This window comes from Xenopus laevis, chromosome 2L, assembly GCF_017654675.1.
Source record: "Xenopus laevis strain J_2021 chromosome 2L, Xenopus_laevis_v10.1, whole genome shotgun sequence".
Classification (NCBI taxonomy): Eukaryota; Metazoa; Chordata; class Amphibia; order Anura; family Pipidae; genus Xenopus; species Xenopus laevis.
The window spans coordinates 34,505,695-34,521,307 of record NC_054373.1 but is presented as its reverse complement, the minus strand read 5'-3'; the positions used below and the strand labels follow the sequence as shown (position 1 = coordinate 34,521,307).

The 15,613-nt window shown below is 39.2% G+C and overlaps 1 protein-coding gene across 4 annotated transcripts in view; it reads right to left on the bottom strand.

Moving 5' to 3' along the window:
* Positions 1-5,130: 5,130 nt before the first annotated feature.
* Positions 5,131-15,613, bottom strand: part of supt6h.L (SPT6 homolog, histone chaperone L homeolog) — a 58,232-nt gene continuing 47,749 nt past the window's right edge. For 3 of the 4 annotated variants that reach the window (XM_041581723.1, XM_041581722.1, XM_018246129.2), the window contains exons 29-37: positions 15,399-15,594; positions 15,056-15,294; positions 13,297-13,410; positions 12,073-12,197; positions 10,270-10,382; positions 10,016-10,096; positions 9,750-9,922; positions 7,982-8,190; positions 5,131-6,245 (exon numbers count right to left, since the gene is read on the bottom strand). In XM_041581723.1, the coding sequence (XP_041437657.1) occupies positions 6,062-6,245; positions 7,982-8,190; positions 9,750-9,922; positions 10,016-10,096; positions 10,270-10,382; positions 12,073-12,197; positions 13,297-13,410; positions 15,056-15,294; positions 15,399-15,594 (1,434 nt within the window). In that variant the 3' untranslated portion in view covers positions 5,131-6,061. Of the gene's footprint in view, positions 6,246-7,981; positions 8,191-9,749; positions 9,923-10,015; positions 10,097-10,269; positions 10,383-12,072; positions 12,198-13,292; positions 13,411-15,055; positions 15,295-15,398; positions 15,595-15,613 lie in introns of those variants that run through there. The other variant, XR_005965300.1, reaches the window with a different exon arrangement.

Below are 15,613 nucleotides of genomic sequence, written 5' to 3'. Positions count from 1 at the left end.
GTGTGACCTCCCCGATGTTTCAGTGGATGATATTGCCTATGTAACCTGTCCATAGGGCTTGCAGTATAATGAAGGTGAAGCCAGCAGGCAGAGGTTACTTCTATTTGTTCTAATTTCCAAACTGCCTGCCACACAGAGAAGATGGTTAGACAGTTCAAGCAACAAAAGACACGTTTCTGAAACGTTCTAGAAGAAATGCTGACGTGAGAGAAGTCAAGGGAGGATTTACTCAAATGTGGAAAAGTTCAGAAACAGTGAGGAGACCATTTGCCACAGTTAGAAGAGAGATCCTCACAATAAAAAGTCAAAACAAAACAGTGATCATCTCCTAGGGCAAACTTTTGGAAAGTGTTAAAAATATACCACTTTGGGGGGGGTGTGTAATTAAAGTCGCAAATGGGAATGGGAATGAGACATTTTCCATATATTGTAGTTGCTTGTCAGGGTTCCATTGGGTCCCCCAGCAGTTGGGTCTATTTCCTCTATAGTTACCCCCCCCCACACTTTTAATAATTGGAATAGCAAAACCTACTTATCTTGTAGTTGATCTTTTGGTGCTGCATATAACAAGGGGTTTGGTCAAACATTTTGGTACTATGTATTTGTGTACATGGGGGGAGCGCAGACAAATAACTAGATGTATGATGGCTGCTCTATCTGTATCCAGCCTGGACAGCCTCCCCATAATCCTGACAACACGGCAGAGCAAAAGCTCATATTCACTCCATTATAATGAAATACTGCAAAATTGTGGGCTTTGCTAATTTGTCACATACTTGGCATTGATCACTAGTAGGAACCACCAATGTGTAGTGTGGTATAAGGGTGGTTTGTCCAGATAGGCCACTAAGAATTACTATTCTAACAAAATAAGAGATATGGGATCCTTTAACAGGAAACCTGTTATCCAGAAAGCTCCAAATAACAGGAAGGCTATCTCCCATTTTATCCAAATAATCTAAATCTTTAAAAATGTCCCTTTTCTCTGTAATAATAAAGCAGTACCTTGTACTTCATCCCAACTAAATTATAATTAATCCTTATTGGAAGCAAAACCAGCCTATCGGGTTTACTGAAGGTTTTAATTATTTGTAGTAAGACTTAAGGTATGGAGATTTCAAATATGGAAAGATGCCTTATCTGGAAAACCCCAGGTACCAAGAATTCTGGATAACAGGTCCCTTACCTGTATTTTATATTGCCATGCATTTGCGGTCTGCCTTTTTTACAAACTGACCAATCCTAAATATTGTCCACCATTAAGTGCAAGACCTCCTCCTTCTACTATTAACCTGTCTGTTCTATTCCAATCCCAAATCAGACAAATGCCCTACTCCAGCTGTCTCCACTAATGTTCATACTTTTACTTCCCTGAGGCCCTTATGTAGTACCGTGTACATATTACATCCAAGTATAGAGGAAGGAAAAGGAACTCCAGCAGTGTTACTGCAAACAACTTTTGATTCCGGGCAGTGGTAAACACAACATGTTTCGGGTTCAACACCCTTTATCAAGTATCATTCACCTTGAAAGAGGAGAACTGATAAAATGTGCAGGGGAGAGGGTGCAGGCAGTTAACTGATACAGGGGAAGATGCCCTACTTTGTAAATCACAGTCAAACTTTGAGCGGATACATCTGATCCATTGTTCAATGGGCATTGAAGAAGTCACGTTAGTGTCAATCACATCTCATGATGCCCACATATCTATCTTAAATCATTTAGAATTAAAAGCTTGCTTTTTTTAGGGGCTAATTTAGGCATATAGATGGTAGCATGCTATACTGACACTAAAACGGAATACAGTGCCGAAACCTGAGTTTTAAAGGGGTTGTTCACTTTAAAAATGACTTTTAGAATGAGATAGCGAGTGAAATTCTGGAACAATTTGCAATTGGTTTTAATTTGAGGTTTTTTAGTTATTTAGCTTTTTATTTAGAAGCTTTCCAGTTTTCAATTTGGCCAATCTGGTTGCTAGGGTCCAAATTATGATAGCAACCATACGTTTAAAAAAAAAAAAAATACTGGATTATGAATAAGAGAGGGCCTGAATAGAAAGATGAGTAATAAAAAGTAGCAACAATAATACATGTGTAGCCTTACAGAACATTTACTTTTTAAATGGGATCAGTGACCCCCATTTGAAAGCTTGAAAGAGCCAGAATAAGAAAGCAAATAATGAAAAAACTAAGAAAAAAAATATATAATGAAGACCACTTGAAAAGTTGCTTAGAATGGACAATTCTAAAGCATACTAAAAGTTAAATTAAATGTAAACACCTCTTTAAGGAAGCCTAATTAATGGGCGTTCTCCTATGAATTCTTAAAGCAAAGACTGTGTAACATCACAAACCACTATATATTAAAGTAATAGCTTGAAAAAACCCCCAGATATTTCTGCATTTACCATATCCAATTTCCCGTTAGGTCAAAAGTTTACCTTCTCTCCGTCTCTTTGAACAGTCTTCAAGATTCCATTATGTGATGTAATGACTTGTAAAAGCTTCAGTTTGCCCCGTTGTCTTAAATGGAGCGCATCTGTAGCTGTGTTTAAAGGGATTCTGTCATATTTATGGTGTCGTTTTTATTCCTAAATTACACTGTTTACACTGCAAATAATTCACTCTACCATGTAAAATTTTATTCCTAACCTAACAAGTGTATTTTTTTTAGCTGTAATATTGGTGTGTAGGTGCATCTCAGCTCATTTTGCCTGGTCATGTGCTTTCAGAAAAAGCCAGCACTTTAGGATGGAACTGCTTTCTCACAGGCTGTTGTTTCTCTTACTCAATGTAACTGACGGAGTCGCAGGGGGACCTGGATTTTACTATTAATTGCTGTTCTTAGATCTACCAGGGAGCTGTTATCTTGTTAACTTCCCATTGTTCTGCTGATGTGCTGTTGGTGGGGGAACAGAGGAGAGTGATATTACTCCAACTTGCAATGCAGCAGTAAAGCGAGACTGAAATTTATCAGAGCACAAGTCACGTGGTTGGGGACAGCTGGGAAATTGACAATATGTCTAGCCCCATGTCAGATTTCAAAATTAAATATGAAAAAAATCATCTTTTGAAAAATGGATTTCAGTCCAGAGCAGCACTATTAACTGATGTGTTTTAAAAAAAAAACATGTTTTCCCATGACAGTATGCTTTTAAGGATCTACCCTAGAGCAACTTCCTGTTAGATCTTAATACCATAGGGAAATTAAAGCAACTCAGCGAAGACCTCACAAACAAAACAGTGGACTTCCACACGCCTTTTCCTCCTTAGTAACAATTTCCAAATTGCTTAAGGGCCCACGAGCATCTGAACTAAAATGTATAGACAAATGTCAAAATCTTGGGACGCACAGACATTGCAATGTACTGGACAGAGGTTCAAAATAACTCCCAGACATGAATGAACTCTGCTCTGAAAGGTTCAAAGTTCAAATTAGGACAACAATGAAAGAACTGGTGAAAATGATTGAAGCATTAGGTAACAATGTATCAACATTCGCCATTAAGGCCATAATGATCATCACTGTATATAGAGGGATAAGGGTGAGGCTTTTAAACTGAAGAACACCCAACTGTTATTCATGGGGGTGGCAGCATCATACTCTGGCTGTGTCTTGCTGGAAAAGAGACAGGGGCAGAAGGAGTGAAAAAGTGAGCATAAATCTCTACAAGAATTTTAAAACTCTTAGCTGGATTCTATTTTCGATATTCCATTTTCTTCCCTCTTATGTTTACAGGCATATGGAAAGGTTTGGGAACCCCTCTTCATTCTTTGGAGTCTTGTTTATCATTGGCCGAGTTTTCAAAGTAGCAACGTCCTTTTAATATACAACATGCCTTATGAAAACAGTAGTATTTCAGCAGTGACAAAGTTTATTGGATTAACAGAAAATATGCAATATGCATCATAACAAAATTAGACAGGTGCATAAATTTGCCTTTGTAGATTTCGAAGTGTGTTTAGGGTTATTGTTTTGTTGGAATATCCAACCCCTGTGTAACTTCAAATTTGCGACTGATGCTTGAACATTATCCTTAAGAATTTGTTGATATTGGGTTGAATTCATCCAACCCTCGACTTTAACAAGGGCCCTAGTCCCTGAACTAGCCACACAGCCCCACAGAATGATGGAACCTCCATCAAATTTGACGGTAGGTAGCAGGTGTTTTTCTTGGAATGCGGTGTTCTTGAAAGCGCTTTTTGTTATGACCAAATAACTAAATTTTTATCTCATCACTCCAAAGCACTTTGTTCCAAAATGACTGTGGCTTGTCTAAATGAGCTTTTGCATACAACAAGCGACTGTTTGTGGCTTGAGTGCAGAGCTTCTTTCTTATCACCCTGCCATACAGATGTTCTTTGTAGAAATTGCACTGAATTGTAGAACGATGTACAGATACACCGTCTGCAGCAAGATGGTCTTTGCAAGTCTTTGGAGGTGATCTTTGGGTTGTCTGTAACCATTCTCACAATCTTCCACATATGCTGCTCCTGTGTTTTTCTTGGCCTGCCAGACCTGGGTTTTACAGCAACTGTACTTGTCGCCCTTCCATTTCCTGATTACATTCCTTACAGTTGAAACTGACAGTTTAAACATCTGAGATACCTTTTTGTAGCCTTCCCCGGGCCTAAACCATGATACTGAACAATCTTTGTTTTCAGAACTTTTGAGAGTTGCTTTGAGGATCCCATGCTGTCACTCTTCAGAAGCACAACTTGCAATTGGCCACCTTAAATACCTTTTCTGGACACACCTGCCTATGAAGTTCAAGCCTTAACAAGCTAATCCAACCCATTTGGTGTTGCCAGTAATCAGTATTGAGCAGGTACATGCATTCAAATTAGCAAAATTACAAGGGTACCCACATTTTGCATATTTGATTTAATTTCATACAACTGAATACTGCTTTACTAAAAATCTTTGTTTAGAAAACACACCAGTACTCAGATGATCCTGGGAAATGAAAGACATAACCACTGTTGTCTTTTTTGTTGAAAGTGGAGTAAATTATTATGCAGGCTGAGAGAGGCTCCCAAACTTTTTCCTATGACTGTATGTAAGCACCACAGCATTAGTTACACCTGAGAGTTTTCCTGTTTAAACGGCAAATCAAATAACACCAAACAGTTTTCATTATTCAGACCATTTATTTGTCTGCTGCAATTACAAAAAAAAAACCCTAAAAAAAGAAAAAAAGAAAAAAAACATGAAATCTGGTGAGGAACGCTATAAATGTCAGCAGTATTTCCAGATAGATCCACACTGCAACATCTAGGATAATGAAAATGCTAAATCTGCAACTGTACAGTTCTCGCAGCCATTAATATAAACCTTGCTGAAAGCTGCACAAAGCAGCGGAAAGGGGTTTAGCGTCCACACACAAATAAATACATTTGTCCAGCTCTATACCAAGGGGGGTACGATACTGGGATTTGTTGTCGTGTTGCTACTTCTCATTTTGAATCTAGATGATCCTTGAGTTACGAGTAACACCTGAACAGAAGAGGCAGCTATGCTTTCCCTCTTACAAAATAAAGGTTTCATAAGTTTCCCATCAGCCCTTTTTTCTCTTACAAGCGTCCTTTATAAAGCAGTTCCAGCAAACCCGCACATTCAGTCAGGAGAGGCATTAGGAGATCTATGCTGCAGATCTGATACTTGCCTTTGCCTTTGCATTCCTTGGCAGAATATGCAATGATTAATAATAAAACTGAACCCCGCTCACAAGTTTAAAATGTAGCTCATAAAAACAGTATAGATACAATGAACGGCTCCCTCTATGCCTTAAGCGATGCTGCATTCTTCAGAGCGACAGAATACTATACAAGGAATTTAAATAGCAATGGAGATGAGAAAAAGGGTGATCTTGCATTTGTCAAGAAACGACAGGCTTCAAATGGTAAATCCACGGTAATGGTGTGAGGCTTCGCTCACAATAGGCCTTCAAACGTCATCAGGCCGGCTCGACTGTGAAGAACCATTCTATACATTTTTAAAAATAAAAATTCAAGAAGCTCCATCTGCTGTATAGGTTTGACTGCCTGGATCTCTTACATCCCTATCGGTCCATTTCATCCAGAAGTGGAGTGGCATCCCCTGCCACGGACATAGGTGTGCTCTCGATCATGGGACTGGGAGACGGGCGAGGTGTTACCCGTTTCTGCTTCCTGCGTTCTGCTTCCTTTTCCTGCAACCACTGCTCTGCCATTTTCCCCCAGTCTATAGCCGTATGACTGTTTGATCTGAGGAGAAGATTAAATAATACATCAAAAGGGTGTTTAAAAGTACATAATCACACATGTTAAAGGAGACCTAAAGTCTAACTAATGTATGAAATGTTGTACATTATGTTTTGGGCTTCTGTACCAGCCTAAGGCAACCACAGCCCTTTAGCAGTAAAGATCTGTGTCTTCAACGATGCCTCAGTCGCTCACCATCTTCCGGATTCACTGCACATGCTCTGTGCTGCTGTCACTTACTGAGCTTAGGGACCTACTCACAATATTCAGTACACATAGAATAGAAATGTCACAATATAAGGCTGATTAGTAATTAATACAGATAATTTACTACATGGCAGCACAGAAACCAGAGCAACTAGCATGAGAATTAAATAATTAGCCCTGTAGCATCAGCTTATATTACAGGCCAACCTAATTTTCTGCTTGATAATTTGCAAAGACCACTAAGCTTAGCTTCTTGCAGCCAACTGAGCATGTGAGTGTCACTTTCCAAGATGGTAACTTCCTGTGACAAGTTTGAATTCCTGGATCATTGATGCTATTGAGATGCTGAAACTTTAAGCTGGTGCAATAAGTATATAAAAAATGTCATTTTAAAGGGATACTGTCATGGGAAAAATTTTTTTTTTCAAAATGAATCAGTTTAATAGTGCTGATCCAGCAGAATTCTGCACTGAAATCCATTTCTCAAAAGAGCAAACAGATTTTTTTATATTCAATTTTGAAATCTGACGTGGGGCTAGATATATTGTCAATTTCCCAGCTGCCCCAAGTCATGTGACTTGTGCTCTGATAAACTTCAATCACTCTTTACTGCTGTACTGCAAGTTGGAGTGATATCACCCCCCTCCCTTTTCCCCTCCAGCAGCCAAACAAAAGAACAATAGGAAGGTAACCAGATAGCAGCTCCCTAACACAAGATAACAGCAGCCTGGTAGATCAAGAACAATACTCAATAGTAAAAATCCATGTTTCACTGAGACACATTCAGTTACATTGAGAAGGAAAAACAGCAGCCTGCCAGAAAGCATTTCTCTCCTAAAGTGCAGGCACAAGTCACATGACCAGGGGCAGCTGGGAAATTGACGAAATGTCTAGCCCCATGTCAGATTTCAAAATTGAATATAAAAAAATCGGTTTGCTCTTTTGAGAAATGGATTGCAGTGCAGAATTCTGCTGGAGTAGCACTATTAACTGATGCGTTTTGAAAAAAACATGTTTTCCGATGACAGGATCCCTTTAAGCCATATTCATTTTTAGGGTTTAGTTCTCCTTTAAAAACATGTTGCTGTGAAACAAACACTTTTCTCTATGGTCTATATATGGCGACTTTGAAACCAAGAAAAGTGCAGAGTAATGCATGTTGTACCCCAACCAACCATACACTTTCATTGGAGAAATCAGTGCAAGCAACATGTTATGTAGTAAGTATCCCCATAAAAAATCCATTCCATTTTTAGTAAATGGTCCTTATAGGAAAACCTGCAAAAAGCTCTAAGCATTTGCATAAATGGTTATTTATAGGCATAGTCCCAGCCATAATAAATCAGATTTAGTAACTTAACCTACAACATAAATTAAACCATGAGTGTCAGTAGCGAAATGAAAGGCAGCAGAATGCCAGTTCAGCTTTCCCAAGAAATGTTTTAAGAATCTGAGAGGTAGAATTAGTTTTATTTTAGGTAGAACATAGTTTTACTATGCGGTAAATTCCCCGCCCCAAACCTTTTACTTACTTGGACTGCTGCCTGTGTCTGGAACTGCTTTGTGAGTGGGAGGAGCTCTGTGAATGAGAGGACTGAGGCGTTGGCGCTGGGGTGGATGTTGCACTGGGCGGAAGCTGATGGTACTGGGGGGTTGTGATTGGCTGGCTTGGTGTTGCATAAGAATAACTTGGGGTCATCAGAGGCGTGGCCACAGGCTGCTGTGCTGGAGTAGCAAAGACCTGATAAACAAAAACAAACATTTCAATACAAAAAAAAATGGTTTAAATTAAACTCTCTGCACAAATCCCTTTATAGGGTTGTTTTACACAAGTCTAACCAGTCCCACTCTTATTTTGCACAGCATTAATAGGTTATGCTCTTCATAAAACCAACTTTTAATCTACTGCAGTGGAGCTCACTAAATAAAGGTGGCCATAGACATTACAATTACTATCTTTCCAGGAAAGATCATTGTTTCAATACACACGTGTAGAGCTGAATTGTCAGATATACAGGTAGAAACAATAGAATTCTACTTGTATCTGTCGATTCAGCACTAACAGTGGCCAATGTTCGTGTGCCTTCAAAATTTTTTTTAAAGTTTTCCGGCCAGCCGAGCCGGCCAATATCCAAGTCTTCTGCCGATATCAGTTGGCTCATCTCCCACCATACAGGCAACGAATATCGCATGAAATTTCATTTTGTACGATATTATTGGTGCGTCTATGGTCACCTAGGCACATCTGCCTCTGTGAAATTACCCATAGCGAGCAATCAACAGTTGGCTTTGAACAATTTACTTTAGATCAAATGATGAAAGCAAGTCTGTGACACACAAATATGCCCAGTGTTAGTAAATGAACCTCAATAAAATTCAAAGAATTTTGAAATTAAAGTAGATTTTGAAGCTGAAATGTAATTTTTTCGCTTTAAAGTTTTAAAATTACAGTGGCTTGGTCTCCTCTGCTTTCTTGGCTTTGATCAGAAACGTAATTAGAGGGGGGCGGGCCCTGGCGCGGGACGTGCAGCCGGGCCCCGCACCCCTCCGTACGCCCGGAAACGGCAGCATTTATGGCCGCATTTACCCAAGAACAACGTGAAGCGCGAGCTGCCGGGGGGCCCTGAGGGGGTGCGGGCCCTGGCCCAATCGCACCCCCTGCTCCCCCGGTAGTTACGCCACTGGCTTTGATATCTTAAATACAAGTCTGCTAAATGATGCTATTAAAGGACTTAAATGGATTCTGTCATTCCTTTTATGATGTATTACATAGCAAATAATTCACTATATAAAATGTCATTCCTGAACTAGTAAGTGTATTTTTTGTAGTTGTAATATTGGTGTGTGTAGGCAGCCATCTCAGCTCATTTTGCCTAGTCATGTGCTTTCAGAAAGAGCCAGCACTTTAGGATGGTACTGCTTTCTGGCAGGCTGTTGTTTCTCCAACTCAATGTAACAGAATGTGTGGCAGTGGGACTTGGATTTTACTATTGAGTGCTGCTCTTAGATCTACCAGGAAGATGTTATCTTGTGTTAGGGATCTGAGATCTGGTTATATTCCCATTGTTCTGTTGTCGATATCACTCCAACTTGTAGTACAGCAGTAAAGAGTGACTGAAGTTTATCGGAGCACAAGGCACATGACTGGGGCAGCTGGGAAACTGACAAAATGTCTAGCCCTATAACCTTTGTGAAGTGAAATGAAACATGCATTCCCAAGTGGGAGACTCATCCCTTATAACACCCATAGACTGAACAGAGAATTTTCTCCCCAAAACAGGATGTTCTTCTTATACTCACATGATATGCACTGCTGCCACCACCGCTGCCCCCACTATAACCATACTGGCTGGATGCCCACTGGGCAGGTGTAGCATTGGGATTTTGTCCTTGCTGCCCGGTTACAGCGGCAATAGCATTAAACATTTGTGAGGTCATGTTTTGCGGGAGGGCATTGACTGCACGGGTTAGATCTGAAATCAAAACACAAATAAAGGTTTAATGCAGTCAGTGATAGTGCTACATAAAGCCAGATATATGGCCTATAAATAATAATATTATGTCACCTGCAAGGTTGATGTTAGCTGGTGTAGCATTTACAGAAGCTGGAGTCCTTGTTCTGCTACTGCTGCTGCTTGGTGTGATACCTGAAGGAAAGAAAATAATGTCTTGTGCCAGGTCTAACAGATACAGATGAGGAATCTTACTCAAAAAGCAACACATATGGATGTAAGGCTAGCATTTTTCTAAACTTAATCTGCTCACGTTTATTAACACAAATACACACACTGCAACTGTGACCAGCGGGGCCTTTACTCACCCGGTACAGGGTCTTGATAATGGTCTTTGAACCACCGGAAAAGTCCATTGACCGTTGCAAATATTTGTCCCCTGTAGCGAAACCCTTCAGGCGTCACAGTCACATATTCCACCCTGGAAGAGAAAACAATGATGGTGAATTGAATTCAGCATTCAATATATTCAATAATAGGATACATTTGGCTTTAGAATGCACTTTTACAAAAGAAGTGTAATTAATGTAAATGAAAACCCCTCAGAAAGTTTTAGTTCTTGAGACTGTTATTGAGTCTATGGGACATAAGCTACACTGCTCAGTCCCCACAAAATATGCCCTTTTGTGCTCATCCCTCTGCCTACCCTAAAAAAGACAAAAAAAAAAGGATCCCTTTACCCCGGTGTTCCTCTAGGAGTCTCCGAAAGGGATCTAACACCTTGCTAAACATTCCCCAACTATGGAGGCAGCACCAACATTTTTGAACCATTACACTATTAAAGTTTACTTAAGGCCCTAAAAGTAAAAGCTCTATAGACATGTGCAAGAAATTATGATGTGGTTCCCTTTGTCCTGGAATTCGGCAAACACACAAGATACATTATATTACACTATATTATAATAACTTCTTTGCTCTGTCTCCTCCTGGGCTTTTTGAGCACTGGCTTGTCTTCTTTTGAAACTAGAGGATTCACACCAAAGAAATTGAATGCTGCTAATGGCCTATGGCTTGCACAACCTTATGACAAAAAGCAGCATCCGAGGAGGATAAGGTGTCAAAAAGAGCCCCTATCTCTCGAATGCACTCACAGGCAGATGCCATGCATTCTGAAAATGGGTGGAAGGCAACAAATCAGGTTTTCTCTGCCTAGTTTATTTATACAGCGTGCGACACTTGCTATAGTACATTTGTATAGCTAAGGTTAACATGTCTGCCAGCAAGCAGCATATAATCTAACAGCAATAAGAGGGTGCGCACACACACAGTTAAAGGGCATGTAAAGGCAAACAAATAAAATACCATTTTTACTTTCTTTAATGAAAAAGAAACCTATCTCCAATATACTTTACTTAAAAAATGTGTACCGTTTTTATAAGAAACCTGACTGTATGCAGTGAAATGCTCCCTTCATTTACTGCTGTGGATAGGAATTGTCAGATGGTCCCTAACTGCAGGGAAACAATCATACTTATGAACAGCAGGGGAGCCCCCGCCTTACTTCCCAGTCATGCAGAACTCAAGCAGCTTTGTTTGTTTCCCTGTAGAGCAGTTGGAGACTGTGTAGAGATTTGTATTGGATTTTATTTTTGCTTTTCCCCTTTACTGTTTCCAACACCAGCTGCAGGGACAAAGATCATGGATCCAGATTTAAACAGATAAACTGGGATTCTATTTGGAGGATTATTTTGCTGCAGCCACTGGTTCTGCAGAGTTGGAGAAAGTTTGTAATAAACAATAACAAAACTATAAAATCCACATTAGATAACATGACAACACAGGACCCAGTGCAGTTTGCAAATTCTGATTATTAATCGGCTTCTAGCAGATATTATTTGACTTGAGCTGTTTTGATAATTTATGGCAATCCCTAAGCAGCCCAGACCAGACTGAGCATGTGCACAGTCTTGGTCTTGCAAACATGTTTAACAAAGTTACAAGATGGTGACCCCCTGTGGCTAACTTTGAAAGCATAACTCATTTGTTTGATTAGGCTTGTGGTGCAGTAATTACATGTTTATGTTTAGTATATAAAATACAGCATGTCTAGCCTTATTCTATATAAGACTTTAGTTGCCCTTCAAACCATTAAAACATCTACTCAAACCTACCTTGGTTTAGCTCGTGGCTGGTACCCCAGAAGGAATTTTCCAGGAAGTTCTTTGCATGCACAGATGTAATATGGAATGAATGTTGGCTTTTCCTTTTTTGTTTTTATTAAGAGTTCTTCTAGTTTCTGGATAAAACAAGACGCATATTTCTAAGAATCATAGCAACAACATGAGTTCTCACATAGTCCTTAAATTGGATATTTTTGCCTTTATATGGTAGATATGCGATTAAACTCCTTTCTTCAGGTTTCCTTATCTGCTCGCTTGAGCCACAGGGCAGTGACCTCTTGTTTTTTTTTTTGTGTCTCATCCTAGGTTAAACAAACAGTGACATGGGACAGATGTTTGTTTGAACCATTTGCTTCACTTCTGTCAAGGAATTGGTCTCTAGAACCCAGATTTTTTACAAGGCATGTCAGGAAGGGGAAAGAAACTGGATGACCCAATCCTATCAAACCCCAGTTGTTTGTTTAAAGCCCAGTCCAATTACAATCAGGGAAAGCTTGTGTCTTCTGTCACCCCAGCAAGAGAGGGGCTGGTGAAATTCTCAATTTTTAAAATAAAACTTTTTGCAAAAAGTATAAAGAAAGTATATTTTTATCAACCTTATGGTATATACTGTATGAAAGATTTCCAACGGTTGTAAAAGTAGTTGGTATTGAAAGCAGTGTTTAGCACTTACTGGGCTCTGGTTCTGATTCCTATAACAATGTAGCAGGCTTAATTCTCTGCTCTACAGGTTAAACATTTCTTTGGCAGCCTAAAATTCCCCTAGGTGTCATTTGCCCTTCATGTGCATTTAGCTCAAGTCTTACTTCATTTTTTCCAGTCTTTAGAATATGACTGACCACCACAAAAACAAACCTATTAGTATAGCAGAACTGGTAGATTGGGGGACACTTTCCTAAAAGTTGATGTCAGTTTTTAGGCTAGATTAGGAGGAGAGTCCTTTCACAGTTGCAGAGATCTGCCAAATATCAGATGCAAAAATCTGCAGATCCCATCCAACAGCTGATGTTCCTTTGAGATTACATACAGGATATAAGATGAACCAATAGCAAGTAGGTTATAAATCAACTTTTGGAAAAGGTTTCTTTACACTAAGCATTAACAAGGAATGTAGGACTTTTAATACAAATTAATTTTTTTTTTACAGAAAATGACATAAAAAGCACAAAATAACTTAACTTCCTTTCCCCCTACACCATGTTAACAGTTACTTACTTTTTTATCTCCATTGTTACAATCTTGATAATATTTATGGTTTATCAGATCCCTTGCAAAAGATGCCATTGGCTGCACGAACCTGGCAATGATTTCATCGAGATCCTCAAACTCCTGCAAAAGTCCATAACTCGCCATCAGCCAAACAGTGTGAGACCAATGAATGCTGTGCACGCAAATACTATTAAAACACAACAGCTTTATTTGTTTTAAACAAGTAATAAGTAACCGATACTATGTAGCATAAGCCAATGTTTTGTTTTCAGCAAATAAAAGCGTGGCTTAAACGGACTGCTGTTGTCATCAACTTGGCTGCAGCTTTTCACTTAAAGGAAAACTATACCCCTCAAACAATGTAGGTCTCTATAAAAATATATTGCATAAAACAGATCATATGTAAAACCCTGCTTCATGTAAATAAACCGTTTTCATAAAAATATACTGTTTAAGTAGCGTGGGCCATTGGGTAATCATAAATAGAAATCTGCCATTTTAAAAAATAAGGAGAGCCCCCTGGGATTGTAGGATTCACTGTGCACACAAACAAACCTTACATGTTAGGACACATGAGCCAATTAACAGACAGTATTTCTGGTCAGGTGATCTCTGAGGCGGCACACAGACCTTCATGAAATGGTGGTTCAAGGCAAGAGATGTAAAAGGGCAATATTTACTTAAATATATATACCAGTTTGATAAGATTCTTTTAATATGTCACTTAATTTCATATAAACGATCTGTTTCTCAAGTAGTCATTTTGGGGTATAGTTTTCCTTTAAGCGTCCCCAATATGCCCACCTTGAGGTGGGTAATGTCAACGATCTGATCATAACTATGGTAGATGCCTGATTTTGTCCAGATATTGGTTGGGCTGACCCTTTGGTGGTCCCAATACATGGAGCAATCTTCAGGATATCCAACCCATTTGTCTAGCTATGTTGTACTATATGGTTGGCCAAATTTGCACTTCTATCACTGATCAACGGCATGGCCTCAGTCAGATCCGGCTGATATCCTCACTATTCAATCACACACAGACTGATAACATACACTCTGTAAAAGTAGCCATATAAAGAGCAATGAGAATAGTCTATCTTCAATATTTTGCACACAATCAGATAAGATAAGAGCTTGTCTAGACAAAATATAAAATGCAACAGCTTCTCACTGAAGTATTTAGCGTCACCAATCAACAATCGGATTATTGCATAAACCATATACTTGCTGTCCAAAAAGTAGACCAAAGAAATGTGGCCCTTAATGCTTTGGCTGATTAAGTGGCTTGCAGGAACCGGCACTTGGGAAGTGTTCCTCTTCCATGGTTAAAGCCATATCCCAGATATATTTTGGTTCTGATCATTTCCAAAAAACCATAGGGTGGAATTGCATGGAACATTTACAATATTCTCAATTGACACAGGAATCAGCTTTGATAAATATGTCAGCCTGGTAAAAGCTTTCCTTTTTAATAAATATGAATATTTAACTTCTCAGATACCCCTTCAGAATTCCCCAGTTTGATATTTCATAACTCTGTCTGCCACAGAATAATTGTTATCCTTTATTCCTCAGCCCTTTAGAGATTTTTCACTATTTACATCAGTCCCTGATCCAGTGGAGCTTACAGTCTAAATGTCTCTATCATATTCATACACACTGGGGTCAATTTTATCAGGAACCCATTAACATACATTTAGACATCAGAAGGGTAGATCATTACAACCAGAAGCAACTTGAAAGATGAAGAGTGTAAATTTACCTCATTGTTAATCCAGAGTGTAGATCCCAGGCTGAAAGCATTCTCCTTGCCTTCTTCCCTTACATCCACATGCTGGTAAATACCTTCACTGACTTTCCATGTTACAGTCAAGTGGTTTTCACCCTTGCTGCTGGGGCGGATGATTACATCACCTTGGTCCATGGTTTCCATCATTTTTTCAGCTTGCTTAAAATTAATGTTGTGGAATGAAGGATGGGCAATAACTCGTTTTATGTATGCTGTAATGGAGATCAATAGGGTAGTCAAAAAGGGTGTATGCAGTTCTTAAAAATCAACTAATCAGAAATTAAATTCACTAAAGGGCAAAATGTGAAGCACTTACTTGTACGCTGCTGTTTTTTCTTGTGTTCTTCTTCTTGCTTGTGATCAGCAGACTCTGTGTCAAAATCATAATATGTGTCCTTGGGCAGCTTCCACTCATTGTTCTTATCCATTAGATCCGATGATCGGCAGGTCAAGTCAACGCTAAATTTTTCAATGTTAACCTTCATTATCCGACAATGAACAGTCATTCCCACCTAAAGATTTCACATAGGT